The 17,397-nt window shown below is 53.9% G+C and overlaps 1 protein-coding gene across 1 annotated transcript in view; it reads right to left on the bottom strand.

Annotated features, from left to right (window-relative positions):
* Nucleotides 1–16,648, bottom strand: part of SPTBN5 (spectrin beta, non-erythrocytic 5) — a 45,178-nt gene extending 28,530 nt beyond the window's left edge. Inside the window, exons 1-20 of the mRNA XM_036238240.1 lie at nucleotides 16,118–16,648; nucleotides 15,523–15,711; nucleotides 15,112–15,279; nucleotides 13,317–13,433; nucleotides 12,265–12,422; nucleotides 11,521–11,749; nucleotides 10,046–10,677; nucleotides 8,639–8,777; nucleotides 8,307–8,539; nucleotides 7,922–8,075; nucleotides 7,633–7,833; nucleotides 7,350–7,556; nucleotides 6,536–6,736; nucleotides 5,626–5,778; nucleotides 3,033–3,163; nucleotides 2,567–2,806; nucleotides 1,975–2,262; nucleotides 679–919; nucleotides 385–524; nucleotides 87–186 (exon numbers count right to left, since the gene is read on the bottom strand). Of these exons, the coding sequence (XP_036094133.1) occupies nucleotides 87–186; nucleotides 385–524; nucleotides 679–919; nucleotides 1,975–2,262; nucleotides 2,567–2,806; nucleotides 3,033–3,163; nucleotides 5,626–5,778; nucleotides 6,536–6,736; nucleotides 7,350–7,556; nucleotides 7,633–7,833; nucleotides 7,922–8,075; nucleotides 8,307–8,539; nucleotides 8,639–8,777; nucleotides 10,046–10,677; nucleotides 11,521–11,749; nucleotides 12,265–12,422; nucleotides 13,317–13,433; nucleotides 15,112–15,279; nucleotides 15,523–15,711; nucleotides 16,118–16,240 (4,044 nt within the window). The 5' untranslated portion in view covers nucleotides 16,241–16,648. The remainder of the gene's footprint in view (nucleotides 1–86; nucleotides 187–384; nucleotides 525–678; nucleotides 920–1,974; nucleotides 2,263–2,566; nucleotides 2,807–3,032; nucleotides 3,164–5,625; nucleotides 5,779–6,535; nucleotides 6,737–7,349; nucleotides 7,557–7,632; nucleotides 7,834–7,921; nucleotides 8,076–8,306; nucleotides 8,540–8,638; nucleotides 8,778–10,045; nucleotides 10,678–11,520; nucleotides 11,750–12,264; nucleotides 12,423–13,316; nucleotides 13,434–15,111; nucleotides 15,280–15,522; nucleotides 15,712–16,117) is intronic.
* Between the last annotated feature and the right edge of the window lie 749 nt (nucleotides 16,649–17,397).

A 17,397-nucleotide genomic window follows, 5' to 3' on the forward strand; every position in this document is an offset into this window, starting at 1 on the left:
TCTGCATGGTGCACAGTTGTTAGTGCAGCAGCGGACTCTTAGGCATCCTCTAGGGTAGGCCTCATGCACCTCGGCAGGCCCCTCACCTGGAGCTGGAGGGAAGCCAGCAGCTGCCTCCTCCTCTGCTCGCACCTCTCCTGGACCCTGGTCCACTGCTCCTGAACACTCTGCAGCTTCTCTCTGACCCTGGAGGGAAGGTGGAGGAGGGGGAGGGTGTAGAGAGGGCTCTATAATATTGAGACCTACCCCAAAGATCAGCCCAGGCAGCCCGGGGTACCCCTTCCCGTCCTCCACTACTCTCCACCCACTCTCCCAGCATCAGGGCAAGAGGCTGTGCAGTCTGAGAAACAGTGGCAGGTACTGGCCTGACAGGCCCAGGCTCACTTGTGTGCAGCAGGGTGTTGGCTCTGAGCCAGTTTCTTGCCACGTGCCTGCAGAGCCTCTGCCCGAGGGCCCAGGATGCTGAGGAGCCGCCCAAACTCCTGGTGCTGCTGCAGCAGGCTCTGGGCCTCTTCCACATCCTCCTGGGGGTGCAGAGACCTGGGGTCATGCCTGGAACAATGGGGGTCGGCACCATCTCTCCCACCACCAGCCCAGGGGTCTCCCGCCCAGCCTGGCTTGTAAGCTCCCTCCAGTGATGGGGAGGCAGCACCTAGCTGGACATCCCTGGATCCATACCCCAAGGCTGTCCAGCTGTAGAAAGGCCTCATGCCTGGCACAGGCGGCTGTGAAACCATCCACTTCTTGGCCAAACTTCTGCAGCTGCAGCCCCTCCTGCAGCTGCTGCTGTCTCTGCTCCCAGGCAGCCTTCAACCCCTGGCCTTGCTGGCTCAGGAGCCTCAGAGCACTGATCACCTCTTGGGAGTCTGTGGTGTCCAAGGCTGCCACGGGCTCACCCTGAGCCTTTAGCTGCTGCAGCCTGGCCAGGATGACAGGCAGAGGGTCAAAGCCTGTCCCACCTCTCACCAACCTTCCTCCCATCTTGCCTCCATGGTCATTTATCTCAGAGCTCTGATGTGAGGGTAGCTGAAGGGTGTCTGAGGCTGGTTAGTCCCAGTGGTTCACTTGACCTGTGGGACAGCTGTGCCTTGGCCTACTAGTGAGACACTGAACATCACAGACTCAGCACAGTGCTTAGGACTCAATAGTTCTTATACTCCCTACCAAGTTATACCCTTGCTCTAGCTGGCCATGCTGATGGCCAATGCCCAGGCAAGTAGATGGGCTGAGGCAGCACAACACAGAAAAATCACTCAAACCACACACATGCCTGACTGCAGGGCTACTGCAAGCCCAAGGAATTAGACAAGGCGCCCCTCTCAGTTGGGTGCAGGCCACAAGTACATGACTTGGGAACGGGTAACAGCTTTGTGTGACTTAGAAAAAGGCTCCACTTCTCTGAGCTTTTGTAGCCCTGAACCTGATAGTCTGGTGAACAAGGGGTTGGGATGGACTCAGTGCTTGCTGGGCAACCTGTCAGGCTCCCTTGTGCAGGCATGGCCTGCAGACTGCACTCAGTGACTCTGCCTGCCTGTCGGGCCCAAACCATGAATTATGCAGGAGAGTCATTGCCATACTGAGGAGGTAGGTATCTTAGTCCATCGAGGTTCTGGGCCATTTGCCTCCAGGGGCGAGCGGGGTCTGTGTTACCCGGAATAGCTGAAAGGCTGGGCTACCCTGACTGAAATCAGTCCATCAGGCTCACCTGCATGGGTGTGGCCAAGGCCTGGACTGACTAGAACTTCCTAGGCTGCTCAGCTTCTGTCCTCGGTCCTTTCCTGAAGTGTGCAGGATGCCAGACCAGTCCTTGGTTACACCTTCCCTCCTCGAAAACCTGCCTCAAGTATCATGCTGAACACCAGCCTGGGCCAACCCTTGGGTGATGCACTGTTTCCTGCCTCTCCCTTTCTGGTGGCCTGTCCCCATAGGCCTTGGCCAGCCCGAAGTGCGCCCTGTCTGTTCTCCTGTCCTGACCTCTCCTGCAGCAGGTGAATCTCCTCCAGCAGGTCTCGGTGTTCCTCCAGCAGCCGCTGTGCTGAAGTCACGTCCACCACCTTCTCCTTGTTGTGCAGCTGAGCCTGGACACCCTCCACCCACAGCAGCAGCCGCCGGCTCTCCTGCAGGAAGCTCTGCCGAGCTCGCCTCTGGGCCTGGGCCTGGGCCTGCTGGGCCACTTGCTTCTGTACACTCTCCAGCAGCCCCTGAAGCATCTCCACCTGTTCTTGTAGGGACTGGCTCTCTGTGGGGCCTGACTCCTTGACTCTGGGAGATGGAATCAGAATCTAGTCAGTGTCCTCTCCTGGGGCCTGTAAGCAGGCCTATTATTCCCCAGGGAATGTGTGACTACTCTGAACTCCCACCTCATTGTCAACTTAGGGGCACCTCGTGCATGTGGCCCCGTGAGCATTTCCTCATGCTCTCCCCCCACCTTTTCCCCTGTCCTTCAGGAGGCACATCCCACCCATCCTTACCCACCCCAACCTTTGGCCCCTTTCTCATTCTGTACTCCTGCTCTGGCCTTCCCTCCCTCCCAGAGCACCATTACCATGCCCAACTCAGGTCATACTTTATGGCCACTCTTTGCAGGTAGTGGATGGACCTCTCCAGTGCTACTATCTTCTGCTGGGCCAGTTGCAGGATATGGTGGCTGTGCTCTGAGTGCCCAGGTTCCAGGGCTTCCAGCTGAAGTATCATATCTTGCAGCTGGACCTGTGTGGGTCCACACTCCTGCATAAAACTATACACGTCCATGGTGTGTGCCAGCTGCATTTCCTTCTCTTTCTTCAGGGCCTCCAGCTGCCTCCACCTGGGTAGAAGGAGCCGGATGTCTCCATCACAGGGACACCTCCCTGTCCATCCTAGGGCCTTGGCAAGAAGCTCAAATTACAGAAGCTGCCAGGCTGGCAGGCCCCATGCCCTCCCCTCCTTGTCTCTGACATGTCTAGTTCTTCTTCCTGGTATTTTGGAAGGCAGGTGAGCGGGCATTGCATCCAGCTTACCCCTATTGCCCTGTACTCCCTCCTCATTCTCACCTTTGGCCCAGTTCCTCATGCCATTGCTGAATTTTGGGGGAGTCTCCAGGACATCTCTGCTTCAGTTGCTCAGTAGAGCTGCTGACCTCAGCCCAGTGGTCCTTTCCCACAGCCAGGGCAGTGAGAAAGTTCTAGGGAAAGGAGGACCCAGGCTTTGAGTGGGCTTATTCTCTTTCCACACTCCCCTCAAGATTATGAATGACCTTGGACATGCTCTGCTACAGAGGTGTTCCAGCTGCATCCTTCTGGAAGAACAAGGGTCTGCATCTTTAAAAGGACTTTTAAAAATTCAGGGCCAAGTATCCAAATTGAAAAGGAAGAAGTAAAATCATAACTACCTGCAGATGACATGATATATAGAGAACCCTAAAGATTTCACCAAAAACCGTTGGAATAAATTCAGTAAAGTTGTAGAGAACAAAACTGATATACATAAATCTGTTGCATTTTTATACACTAATAACTATCAGAAAGGGAAATTAAGAAAACAATCCCATTTATAAATGCATCAAAAAGAATAAAATACCTAAGAATAAATTTAACCAAAGAGTGAAAGTCCTGTACACTGAAAACTATAAGACATTGATGAAAAAAATTGAAGAAGACACAGATAAATGGAAAGATATTCCATGCTCGTGGATTAGAAGAATTAATATTGTTAAAATGTTCATACTACCCAAAGCAATCTAGATTCAGTGCAATTTCTATCAAATTTCCAATGGTATTTTTCACAGAAACAGAACAAACAATCCTGTAATTTGTATGGAACCACAAAAGAGCCTAAATAACAAAAGCAATCTTGACAAAGAACAAACCTGAAGGCATCATGCTCCCTGATTTCAAACTAAAGTATATTACAAAACAATAGTAATCAGACACACAGATCAGTGGAACGGAAAGAATAGAGAGACCAAAAATAAACCCACACCTATATGGTCAATTAATTTTATTACAAAAGAACCAAGAACATCCAATCCAGAATGAACAGACTCTTTACTAAATGGTGCTGGGAAAACTGGATAGCCATATGTAAAGAATGAAACTGGAACACTATCTTACACCATACACAAAGATTAACTCAAAATGGATTAAAGACTTGAAGGTAAGACTTGAAACCATAAAACTCCTAGAAAAAAACATAGGTGTTAATGTCCTTGACACTGGTCTTGGCAATTTTTTTTTTTTTTTGTATTTGACACCAAAAGCAAGGCCAATAAAAGTAAAACAAAAAAAAAAAAACCCAAAAAATCCCAAGGGAGACTACATCAAACTAAAAAGCTTTTGCACAGTGAAGAAAACCAGTAACAAAATGAAAAGGCAACCTACTGAATGGCAGAAAATATTTGCAAATTATATATCTGATAAGGGTACATCTGAAATATATAGAGAATCCATATGAATTAATAGAAAAAAAAAAAAACCCAAACACTATTTGATTTAAAAAAATGGGAAGAGGATCTGAAGAGACATTCTTCAAAGAAGATACATGGATGGACAACAGGTACATGAAAAGGTGCTCAACATCATTCGTCGCCAGGGAAATGCAAACTGAAACCATAATGAGATAATACCTCACACCTGTCAGAATGGTTTTTATTAAAAAGATAAGAAATAAGTGTTGGCAAGGATGTAGAGTAAAGGGAACCCTTGTGCGCTGTCGGTGGGAATTTAAATTGGTGCAGCCACTATGGAGAACAGTATAGGTATTCCTCAAAAAATTAAAGATAGAACTACCACATGATTCAGCAATTCTACTTCTGGGTATTTATCTGCAGAAAATGAAAACACTAACTTGAGAAGATATATGCAACCCCATGTTCCTTGTAGCATTATTTATAACAGCCAAGTTTTGGAACGACTTAAGTGCCCATTGACACAAGTGGATGAATAGATAAAGAAAATGTGATACACACAAACACACACACAATGGAATATTATTCAGCCATAAAAAAGAATAAAATTTTGCCACTTGGGACAACATGGATGGACCTTGAGGGCATTATGCTAAGTGGAATAAGCCAGACAGAGAAAGGTAAATACCATCCAATCTCACCTATATGTGAGATTTAAAAAAACAGCAACAAGCTTATAGATACAGAGAACAGATTAGTGGTTGCTAAAGGCAGTAGGGGGAGAGTAGTCAAACTTGGCGAAGGGAGTCAAAAGGTACAAACTTCCAGTTATAAAATAAATAAGTCATGGAGTTGTAATATACAGCATAGTGAATACTGCATTGCATATTTGAAAGTAGCTAAGAGATCAAATTTAAAAATACTCATCACAAGAAAAAACTTCTGTAACTATATATGGTGACAGATGTTAACTAGACTTCTTGTGGTATCATTTCACAATGTATACAAATATCGAATCATTACTTCGTATACCTGTTGTATGTCCATTATACCTCAATACAAATAATTCAAGGCCAGCTCCTCCTCTCCCTCCTCCCAGGCAGGACTATAGCTAACATGGAGAACTGAAGCACAGGAATGAATGATGAGGAGGCAAGAACAAGGTGAGGAGGGAGGACATAAATAAGGAAGCAGCAGGGCCAAGCAACTAAAATCTCCCCTTGGCTCCAAGGGGACTGTACCTCAAATTTGAGCTGCATGACATCCAAGTTGTCAGCCTGGGGCTGCAGCGTTCTGAGCAGCGCTGTCTGGTTCTCCAGCCAGGACTTGAGCTCTTCACATGAGCCGTAGAAACCAAACAGAGCCACCGTGTCCTCCAATTGAGCTCTGCGGTGCTGGGGAGAAGCCAGCCCAGAGGCTGGGGTAAGGGTCAATGCCCTATTGGGTGCTTAAAACAGAGGACATCCCCTTCACTCCTCCCCTGCCAGCAGAGCTCAGGGTCAAGGCCAGAGGGGTCCCCACCCCACTGCTGGGCCCTAGGCCCTCTGTCAGGGGTCCAGTGGGTGGCAGGGCGGGGAGGGGATGGGTGCTGGCAATACCTTAGTGAGTAAAGGGCCCTGGCAGTGTGCTCTTGTGATCTTGTCCTGCTCAAGCCTTCAGCTCTTAGGTACAATCCACACTTCTACCTTGAGAGCTGGCCAGGCCTACCTCTTCTCCAGGCTCTTCTTTTCTCCCTTAGCCATTTGCCACTCCCCAGCTCTCCTCTGTGTCCCAGGCACCTTGGCCTTCACGCCTCCACTGGGTCTTGTTCCTGCCTTTTCATGAGTGCTGCCTAGAATACTGTCTCCCTGTCATCTCCCCTGCCTTCCCTCTGGCTTTACCTTCAGCTCTCAGCTTCTTGTTGTTTGACCTCAGCCCGAAAGTCCTTCCCTCTGAGATGCCTTCCCTGACTCCAGCCTGACCTGAATTCCCCTCTCATATGCTCCCATCACACCTGCATCCATCGAATGACTTGTATCATACCTTCTCTGCCATGATGTCAGCTCCTTGAGGGCGGGCAGCACACAGTCCCAGCCCTGTCCCTGAGCTCACAACTCAGGGCCTAGCACAGAGTAGGTGCTTCACGAACATTCCTTGAACAAGGAGTGTTACCTCTGCCAGGGCCCGCAGGCCCTCATAATCCTGGCTCAAGCGGTCCTGTGTCTGGAGTATGGTGTTGGGGTCAAAGTCAGCATCAGGCTTAGCTGGGAGGGCCATCTTCTGGACACCCCAGGGGCCAGAGTGGCAAGAAACCTCACGCCAGGTCCCCAGGTTCCTTCGACCTTCCCTTGGAGAGCTCAGGGCAGACACTACCTGTGCCGAGAGGACACAGGACAGTGTAACTAGAGGCGGTCCCGCTGAGCAGTAGAAGGCTTGGCAGGTCTGGGCTAGTGGTAGTACCTGGGGTTCCTGCTCCATGATGTGGCTGATGGGCACCCTAGTGAGGCTGGCCCAACCTGCCCACCATGCATGTGTGTTTTAAAAACTAAGGGCTCAGAGAACTGAGGGAGTTTTCAGAAAGCATCTGGTGAAGTGATTAGGCCACCCCAAACCTACAAGAGTCAAATCAGATGAGAGTGCCAAACTCTTAAGGCTGAAAGGAAAGGGGGCATTGCTGAAGGAACCCGATTATTGCCTGGAAACCGGTGGGCAAAGTGAGCAGAGCCACTACACTAGGATGATGTCCATAGGCATGAGCGGACAGTAGTCCTTAACTTTGGGCGGGGGCAGCAGGGGAGATACTCTTGAGGTGGTAGGGCACACGCGAGCCCAGAGGAAGGCCACAATTCCAGGGTCAGCGGCCACAAATGACCTCCCATTTCTACCCTCTGTGTGGCCATGGGGGACAGGGCGCAGCGCATTTGGTGTTGGAAGCCTGGGCTATGGGTCTCTTTTCCTTCCCAACCCCGCCCCCACCAACACACACCGTGAGCGATGCCCTCGCTGCGGCAGCCCGTGCCTGCTGGTCCAACTGCTGCAGCTCAGCCCCGAAGGCCCACAGGGTGGGCTCCAGTCGCAGGTGGCCCAGCAGCAGGGCCTCGGCGCTGGCCTGGTCTGGTCCGCAGGACGTGCTCTCCAGAGCTGACTGCTGCTCCAGTAGCCATGCGGCCGCGTCTGCTGCGTCCGCGAAGTACTGCGGACAGAAGGGAGGGGTGGGCGCCGGACCCCGAACACTCTGCCCCGCGGCCCACTGCCTACCACCCGGATACCTTCTGGACGAGCAGGGCTGCCTGCAGCCACGCACTCTGTCTCGCCACCTGGGCCCGGAGCTGCTGCCACAGGTCCTGCACCGCTTCTGCACACTCCCGGGGATCTGGTCCGGTCAGGGGCCCGCGTGCGCCTAGGTCTCGTCCCCTCGTCTCGATATCAGCGCACACAACCTGGTGGCTGCGCAGCTCACCCTCCAGGGCCTGGCGGAGCACAGAGCGGTGAGCTGGCTGAGGGTAAAGTTGGGGCAGCAGGGAGGTGGGGATGGGCAGGGCACACGGGAGCAGGCACCTTATGTTTCTGCAGGATGGCAGCAATCTGGTCAAGATCCCCGCCCAGAGTCACATCCTCCACCATCCGCATGCGATCCCTCAACCAGGATTCCTCCTCCTCACAGTTGTGCAGGAACTCAGCCCGCTGCAGGGTCTGCTCCAGCGAAGCCCTCCTGAGGGACAGCAAGGACCACTGAAGGGCTGGGAGCGGAGTTCCCCAGTAGGCTCAGACACTCCCCCTTAAGTAGACAGGAGTTTACTTTTCCCTGGATGACTCAACAGGGGAGATAGAGGCCTTGGGGATGAGGAAGTTGCCATACTGGTAGTATTTTAACCTGGGCAGGAGGTAACTTGTGTTACAGAAAAGTTCTGGAGAAGGTAGAGGTGTTGGGGCAAGCTTTTACCTGGCCTTGACGAGAGACACGAGGCTCTGGTGGAGCTGGGCCAGCGCCTGGACCTTGGCCTGTAGCATCTCCACACTAGTGCCCAGGGAGGAGTCCAGTGCCATGGTCTGGTAGGCAAGATGGCTCACATGGGCTCCATGGCCTGAGACCTGGGCCTCCAGCAGGTCATGCCCGTGCAGCAGCTCTACTACCTCTGCCAGCTGTTGCCCACAGGCCGTGGAGCTGGCCGGCACCTGGCCAGGGACAAGTGGTCATTGCAGTCCCAGGATGCTGGGTCCCCATGAGTGCCAGACCTGCTGTGTTCCCCAAGGGTCCGCTGGTCCATGGCCCACCTGTAGCTCCTTGAGCTGGTCGGAGGCAGTCTCCACTTCCTGCAGCAGGCTTAGCACAGCCTGCACGCCTGCCATCCACTTCCTCTGCTCTCGGAGACGCTGAAGGAGCCGTTCCCAGCGCCGTGTGATCTCCAACTGCCTGGAGGACATGAGAACAAGGGTGGTCTCCACTGCCTGGGGTAGGGGAAGCTGCTTTGGGACCCCCAGCTGGTCTGGTGACTTGATTGCCCTGGAGCAGCCTGAGCCTCCCGGATGAGGTCTGTGAGCATCCCAGTCTTGGGCAGTAGGAGCAGTGCATCCCTGCCTCTCAGACCCAGGACGAGAAGCTAGGAGGGTATGGAAGGACCAGGCCTTCATGACCCCCCAAGTGTTATATCCAATCCCCATCTTAGGTGATAGCAGTGCCATCCTTCCAGGTGCCCGAACTAAAATCTCGATGACTCATTCTCATACCCCACATCTGATCTGTCTGCAGATCCTCTTGGATTCAAAATATGTCCAGAATTCCACCATTTCTATTCACCCCCACTGCTGCTCTGGCCAGGATTATTACACTAGCTTCCTAACTGCTCTCTCTGCTTTTGCCTTTGCCCCTTCAGTCTGTTCCTGACGTGGCATCCAGAATGATCATTGTAAAACAAAAATTAGGTTGTGTCCTTCCCCTGCTCAAGCCCTTCCGTGATTTCCCATTTTTTTCTGAGAAAAAAAACAAATCCTTACTGTACCCTGCAGAGCCCAGCATGATATCTGCCCCACCCTTCGTCCCTGTACCTCTTTGACCGCGACTCTCACTCGTTCACTTTGGCCAGCACTGGCCTCCATGCTGTTTTTCAAACATGCCAGGCACACACCCACTGTGGGACCCTGCACTGTTCCCTCTGCCTAGTATAGTATGTCCCTAAGTCTGTAAGGCTGGCCCTTGCTTCTTTCTGGTCTTTGCTCACAAGTGAACTGCCTCTGGCCATCCGATCTAGCTCCCTCCCTGCTCCCTGTTCCCCTTTCCTGCTTTTTATTACTTTTATTGCCATCTCACTTACTACCTATGTTTCTTATTTGTCTGTTTTTTTTAGTAGTGTGTATGCTCCATGAAAGGAGGGATTTTTGCGTGTCCTCTTCGCTGCTAAATCTCTAGCACCTAGAATAGTGCTTGAGATATAGTAGACACTCAATAAATGCTTGTTTAGTGAATGAATTAATAAGAGACTACCTAGAGAGGACAGTGCTTTTTACCAAAGGGATGAGTTGCATATGGTGGAATTTCAGGCATCAGCAGGAGCTAGATCTTTTAAAAGGGAGCCCTGGATCCACTCCTCTCCTCTGTGGCCAGGAATGGGTATGTGTAAAAACAGGGGTATGGTAGGAAGGTCTGAGCCTGCTTTGAGGGTGGTTCACGTGCTTGGGGCTTACCTGCAAGCCACATCTGCCCAGCTGTGGTACTGCTCCTGCTGGAGGATGTCCGCAATCTCAGCCAGGGCCTGGAAGCGCCCCTCCTGGGGCAGGATGCTGGCCTCCAGCATGCCCAACCTCTGGGCTGCCACCTCCACTGTGACCAGGCTGCTGGGCAGGGCTGTGGACTGGTCCAGCACCTTCTCTGCGTCTGTCAGAAAGCTCTCCCGGAGGGCTGCCTTACGCTGGAAGCGCCGGGCCAGGGTTTCCAGCCGCTCTAGCTGTAGGAGTCTCTGCTGCAGGGCCTTGCTCCGTGAGGCCTCTGCCCGTTCCAGGCCTGCCCAGCGCTGAGACAGCTCTGCAGGGCCCAGGCCCTGGCGAGGCAGGAAGGGCCTGCGGTTCTGGGCTCGGAGTGCTGTCTGTAGCCGGAAGAGCAGGGCCTCTGCGGCCCCTCGCTGCTGCAGCCTCTGTGGCTTCTCCTTGGTGCGGAAGGAGGCAAAGGCCACCAGTAGCTGGCGCATGGAAGGCAGGGAGTCTGGGAAGTCCTGGGCCTCCAGCTGTACCTGCTTCTTTGCAATCCAGCATAGCATGTCGGCCACCAGCTTCTCGTACTGGGCCTGCAGTTCCTCTGTCTCCTGGAGCTGAAGCAGGATCTGGAGGAAGGCATGGGAAGGGGTCAGGGCGGCACTTCAGGGCAGGCCCTGGAATGGAGGCACTCCCCTTTGGACTCTGCGTGCCTGCAGGGTTGCCTGGGTAGGCAGCAGCTCCTTCCCTCAGCTGAGGATGCACTGAAGCGGGGTTGTCCCAGCCCCCAGAGAAGTGGATCTGCCTGCATTGCACACTCAGACCCAGGAGTGTGGGGCTCCCATCCTGCATTCTTCAATCTTATTTTACCCCATTTGGCCTTACCTCTGGGCGGGAGGGGTTGGGGAGTGCTATCCTCTTTCTGAGCCTTCTTTTCCTTCCCTGAAGTCCCCATACCCCTAAAGCAGATCAGAGCCTTTGACCTGGATTATCTCCCTCATGCTTAACTGAGACACTAACCTTGAGAACAGCCCTCCCAGGCCTCAGCCTCTGCCATCGTGCCCAGAGAGTAAGAGAGCCCCCCAAAAACATGGACTCAGCCCAGCAGAGCTGCTTCTGTGCTTGTCCTTGCAGAGTCCAGCTCTCTGAGCCTTTTAATCCCATTAGGAGCTTAAAAGCCTAAGAGCAGGGGGAGTGTTTGAGGGGGAGGGAGTTGCTCAGCTGACTTTCCCTGTGTGTCAGGTACTGTGCTGGGCACTTTGCTCATGCTCCCTGAACACTCATTGCAGCCTTCCATCACGCAGGCATTAGCATCTCCATTTTGCAGATGGAGCAAAGTAAAGTTAGGTGACATGGCTAAGGCCACACAGCGAGGAAGCGGGAGAGCCAGGCTTCAAACCCAGGTGTGTCTGACTCCGGAGCTCATGCTCACTCTCACGTCTCCTTGATGCCACCTTCTCTTTGTCACTAACCTTAGCGAGTCTCCTCTGGACAGTCTGCTCCTGGTGCAGGCGGGAGAAGTGGTGGTAGTAGAGGGAGATGTAGGTCATGATGGAGCGCTCATCAGGCTGCAGGGCTGCTATGTCCTCGGGGTCCAGCAGCTGAGCAATGCCCAGCTCCTGCTCAGCCACGTGGAAAGCAGTGTTGAGGTTGTGCAGTGGGCGGTCCGGTCGCAGGGAGCTGTAGTCAAGCAGGTCTGGCCTGGACAGAGAGCAGGAAGGGCTTTTCACCAGAATAGTTTACTGCTTGGATTTAAGTGGACTTGTTAAAAAGGCAAACAAGCTCCTGTTAGTCATTCATACCTTGCTGTGCATTAGTTTCCCCCTTCCGGTTACCTGAGAGCCTGGCTGAAGGAATAGGGCTCTGACAGAGAGGGAAGGGTTACTTTGGCTCAGGGGCCAGGTTCTTGGGTAGGGAGCGCTCCCAAAGGGCAGGCACTTGCCAGGGAGAGAACTGAGAATAGGATCCGGGATGTGAAAAGTAGAGAAAGGCAGCGGTCAAAGGCAAACTTGGTCAGTTCCATGAAATTTTCTACAAAAGAGGGGAAGGGGTTACCCCCACAGACCAGGGCCTTGGCTGGCAGCCTTCTCTACTTCTGTTTTCAGGGTGCAGGGGCCGGAAGGATGTGAGAGAATGGGCAAGTTGAAGACCTGAGCCCAGGAACAGTTGCCTCAGCCTTCTTCTTGGAGGCCTCTGCCCCTCTGCCTTACACAGACCTGTGGGCATGGATGAGGGCACCGAAGCCGAGCCCGTCACTCCAGCTGTGGGAGAAGTCGGTGATGTTGACGTTGGCATAGCAGGCTGTCTTCCGCTGGCACCAGACCAGCAGAGCTTCCTTGGCAGAAAGCAGGGCCGCGCTGGCCCCAAACTCCTCCTGGAAGGGCAGCGCAGAGGGTTACCATTCAGATGGAAGTGACAGCAGAGCTTACAGGCCATGGGAGAAGCAGGATGGGCACGGCATGATCCTCTCTAGCCCTTCTGCCCTCATGAGGGCTGATCATCCTTCCAAAGAAGCAGGGCATCTGAAAGCTGTCACCTCAGAGCCAAAACTGGTGACAACAGCAGTAGTAGCCTTTCTGATGGGCTGACCATTGTGCTAACTGACCCTGGGCCACATGGTATCGAGGCTAGTCTTCATCAAACCCAGTCCTGGTCAGTGTGGGCTTTCTGCCAGCCACGCATCGGGCCCATACAAATGGCTCTCCACCCCTCACCGCCCTGTGAGGTAGACAGTATTGGGATTTACATCCTAAGGATGACACGAGGTGCCATAAGAGAGATTAGGAAGCTGCCCAGTGTCCCCTGGTTGATTGGGGATGGTCTCAGTTGACCCAGGAACTTCTGACAGGGAGCCCACCTCTGATGTGCGAGCCACCTGTCTACCACCTTGATGCCACATGCAGCTGCCTGAGGGCACAGCTGGCACTGTTTCTTCAGGCTGGGCAGTGACCATCTATACCTGGTTTCAATCCCCTCCCACTCCTGCCTGTTCCTCTTGTCACTACTTTCCTTTATTCTGCCCCTCACTAGTCAATCAATGACCTGTCCCAGATCAGCTTTGAAGCCCATGAATCTAGTTCTCTCTTCAGCACAATATAGTCATTCTGACATTCTCAGTTCTTTGCCTGTGGTTAAAGAGTGAATAAAAATTGTGTGGGTGCCAAGGTTCTGCTGTGGGGATACCAGCTGGGTGGAACTGCTCTGTCTCTAGTGGCCAGAGGTGAAGCCAGGGGTGGGCTGGGTAACTTGGCAGTGGGGGCTGAGATACCCGGTCCAGGGAGATGTGGGAAATCTGGAAACGCAGGATGATGACCCAGATGAGTCCCAGGATGAGCGTCTGGTCTCCGTCTACGATGTTCTCTGGTCCAATGAGAGGGATTGGCACCTGTGGGCACAGGTGGCTGGGTTCAGCATGAAGCCCATGCACTGGAGAAGATGCAGAGTAACCACAAGTAACCTGGTGGGAGGAGCTGTGTCCTGGGTGGCTTCTGTGGGTATGCTTTCTTGTATCTGCCTGGTCTCTAAAGGACCTGCCCATGCTCTGCCCTCTTGTCCTGGCACACCTGAGCTTGGAGTTTGAGTGTCTGGTTGGTGGGGTATTGGTCTGCTCATACTAGCTCATGAGGGTTGATATTCACAACTTTGTGTTAGTGGCATCATGTTGGTAGCTTGAAATCAGCCAGGGTGGAGGTATCAAGGCTATAGAAATCAGTGAATGCTACAAACCAGGGCTTTTATTTTCCTTCATAGAGCTGGTTGTTAACATATATCAGCACACCACTGATCTGGGTTTAACTCAATTGTCTTCCTTGAAACTATAGGCCTCTGTGGTCGGGTCTCGGCTTTGCTAACTGAAGTCCCCAGAGCCTGGCATAAAGCATCCAGCACATGACATTTTCCAGAAATGAGTGTATCCCACATTCTGCTACTTCTTAACTGTGCGTTGGGGCAACTCCTTTGTTTTTGCTTCACAACGGCTGCCTCGATGTACAGTAGAGACAAGGCTGTCACTTTTACAGGCTACATATAAGTAACATGCTGTGTATCTAAGCTTGAGGGGAGTTCAGGGCCCCTGACAAGGGCCACGGGCTTGCACCTTTCCCAAGTTCCCCAAGGGGAGGTGCTTGGCTCACAGGCCATTGCCCCTGGGGCCAAGTAAGGCCTGGTATCCTGTGGCTGGAAGCTTTCTGCTCTTCTGTGCGCTCAAGTCCCTTGCTCTGGCTTCTTACCTCCCTGGCCTCCCTCCAGTATGCCAGGCTCCCGGGGAGCTGACTGTGTTCCAATCCAGAACATAAGTGACATACTCAGTCTCAGCGCAGCTAGTTCCATTTTAGTGACTTCACAGCCTCCCAGACAGCCACCTCTCAGCTTTAGTGTCTGAGGTTGAGAGCCCTTGGGCTTCCTAATTCCTGCTTTTCAGCATAAATAACCCCTGCGTAGCCCTCTGACACTGGCCATCAATGTCCTGCTGTGTCTCTGGAACTCTTGGTTCCCCTTTAGTGACTCTTTCTTTGGCCTTTCAGGGTTTCTTCTGTTTGCCGAGGCCTCTCCCTGCCATCCAGTCCAGCTTCTCCAAGGTCTTCAGACCGTCCCTGAACCTCTCCCCTCCACTGCCTGGTTCAGTGTCTGGGGTTCTTCCCCTGTGTCCTACCCTTGGCCAGCCTCCCGTGGCTCCACACCCATGCTCTGCTAGGCAGCTGACCCTGGGACTTGTCTGATAAAATTTCTTTGTTTATAAAAAGAGAAGGTTAAGAGTGCCTTAAATCTTTCAGCTTAGAATTCTGTGATTTTCACTTTATAGTCGGTGGCATATTTTAGTCCCACCCACTAGGGACGATGGCTGTTCCTGCTCTGGCCGGTTGGGTGCTCTCTAAGCTGGGAGTACTGTGGCCAGGAAGGGCTTTGCTTCCTGGCCTTCTGTATCCCAGCTGCTTCTCCTGGATCCAGGCTCCAGAGCCTCTGCTCTGCCCTGTGGCCAGCCCAGGAGAGATGATCTAAGAGGTCCAGCCCAACCCTGCTGCCCGCCCGGCACCATGCCCAGAAGCCCTTCCCCCAGTGCCCACCTTGGCCCTGAGGAAGGCCAGTGCCCGGCTGTTGTTCTCCAGGAAGTGCACACGCATGCGGCCCCGGCTGGGGGGTGGCAGGGCCTCCCCCGAGATGAGCTCCAGTAGCCGCAGTAGGTGGGTGCCATCCGCCAGCTCTGTGTACAGGTTCTGGATCTTGAGGCCCACCTGGGAGGGGGCGGAGGAAGGCACAGGGTCAGCCCAGCCTCACCGGTCTGCCCTATCCCAGGCCCTGGGAGGCGCAGGCCAGAGCAGCTGCCTCGAGGAAGGAGCATTGGCCTCAGCTGTGCAGTGTGTGGGGCCTCGAGAAGCCTCAGCTAGATGACCTCCTAGCCATCCTCCCAAGTCCACTGGCCAGGGAGCTGGCAGGATGGTAGAGGCGGGCTGCGGGGCACACCCAGCTGCACTCACTCGGCCGTGTTGGAAGATGTTGTTGATCCAGTTGGTGAAAGTCTTCTCCTGCATCCGCACATGCTGTGCCTGCAGCTTCCGAATGTGGCCCATCTCGTACGCAGAGTCCATGGCCAGACTAAGCTGGGAGATCTGTCCCAGGGCTCTGTGGCTGGCCTTCTGCTTCAGGTGTCCTGTAGCCCCAAGGAACTGCTGGGGATTGTGGGGCTGGCCAAGCATCAGGCCCGGACCTCTTTGGGGATGAGGGGCCAGTGGACATTTCCCAACATGGAGATGTTGGGGGCATGGAGGCTGAGGGATGTGTGTGGGTATGAATACTCCCTGAGACCGGTGTGACTTTGCCAGAGATAAAAGGTCCCTCCCTGCCGGACTGTCCCCACATTTGGTGGTGGTGGGGGTTGTGGCTTAGAACCTAGCCAGGTAAGGTTCTGGCTGATACCCTGTGTTTGAATGGCCCGGGGCCCCTTTTGCCCCACCCTACTTTCCCGATTATTCTTAGAGCTCTGCTGCCACAGGTCTCCCCTGGGTCACAGTGATTGGCTGCTGCTTCTTGGGTTAAATAGGGCAGGTGGGAGGAAAACAGGAAACTGCTCACCTTGACCTGTTTGAGCCCAGGGAGGAGACAAGGCTGGCTGGCTGGCTGGCGATGGAAGGTAGCAGGGGCTGTGCGAGGAGGGAGAGAGCCATCAGGAGAGGCTGAGGCTGGAGCTGGAGCCATGCCATGGCCCTCCTCTTAAGTCAGCGGGACAGTGGTGACAGCGCACAACAGAACAGGCATTATCCTCCCACCTGCCTCAGGGCGTGGCCCAGACTGGGAGGGGGCGGCTCAAGAATGCTCCAGACCATTGGTCCAGGATCTCCTCCTTTATTGTCCCCACTGAAAATGCCTCCGGCATCAGGTAGGGGTCTTGGCTTCCAGAACACAGAGGCCCATGGGTGGCCTTGAATTGGCTCGCTATGGGAGACCCTGGGGGTGCCGCAGTCTGAGTAAAGGCACCGGAGGACAGAGCCTCTGGTCAGAAGCATCTGAGCCCACTTCCCAGTTGGGGACTACTCTTCTGCACCCCACAGGGCCTCTTTGGCAGCACCCACAGGGGCGGGGATGGGAGGGAGCATTCTGGCCCAGAGCCCTCTCCTCTCCCCTCCTGGGGAATTATCAGATCCTGGTGTTGGCTTTCCAGCCCCGACAGAAATGCACCCAATCTAGCCCAGAGCTGACCAGTGCTCCCTCACACCTGGGGCTCCTTTCTGAATGAGGCTCCCTCTGGAAGGGGGTAACCTAGACCTACAAAGGCCATGGAAATGACAGTGACTCCTTCAAAGCGAGGGGCACTGCGTTCACTGTTTGGGCTCCACAGTGGGGCCCCAGTACCTGTGTACCCAGAGTTGGCCCACCAGGGCTCGGAGGCAGGGGCTTCGGTGGGAGCCTGAAACTCCTCCCTCCTTCCCTGAGCAGCCTTGGACAGCACACCAGAGGGAGAGTGAGTTCTACTTCAGGTGGTTCGCAGAACAGTCTGGCTAAACTCTGGGTAATAGTCCTTGAGCTGGGGTGTGTGTCTGTGGGTTCATCCATCCATCAGCCCTGGAGGCTCTGGAAGGAGACACAACATTTCTCAAGGAGGTGTCCCTGACAACTAAGGCTGGCCAAGGCTGGCCAGTGGCCACAGCCTGCCCCTGAGAGCTGGGGAGGACCGAGCACACCTGAACCAGCCCGGCAGTGGCTGGGAGTGAGCTGCTCCTGGGCTGAGAGCTTCCCACGGTGTCGTCCTCTACCTACAAAGTCCCTCCTGCCACTGACTGGTTTCTCAATGCCTCGGCCCAGAGCCTGTCGGTCACGAACAGCTGCTGCTGTGTGCCCCTAGCACTCTACCGTCC

Source organism: Rousettus aegyptiacus, unplaced genomic scaffold (genome assembly GCF_014176215.1).
Source record: "Rousettus aegyptiacus isolate mRouAeg1 unplaced genomic scaffold, mRouAeg1.p scaffold_m13_p_3, whole genome shotgun sequence".
In the NCBI taxonomy this organism is placed as follows: Eukaryota; Metazoa; Chordata; class Mammalia; order Chiroptera; family Pteropodidae; genus Rousettus; species Rousettus aegyptiacus.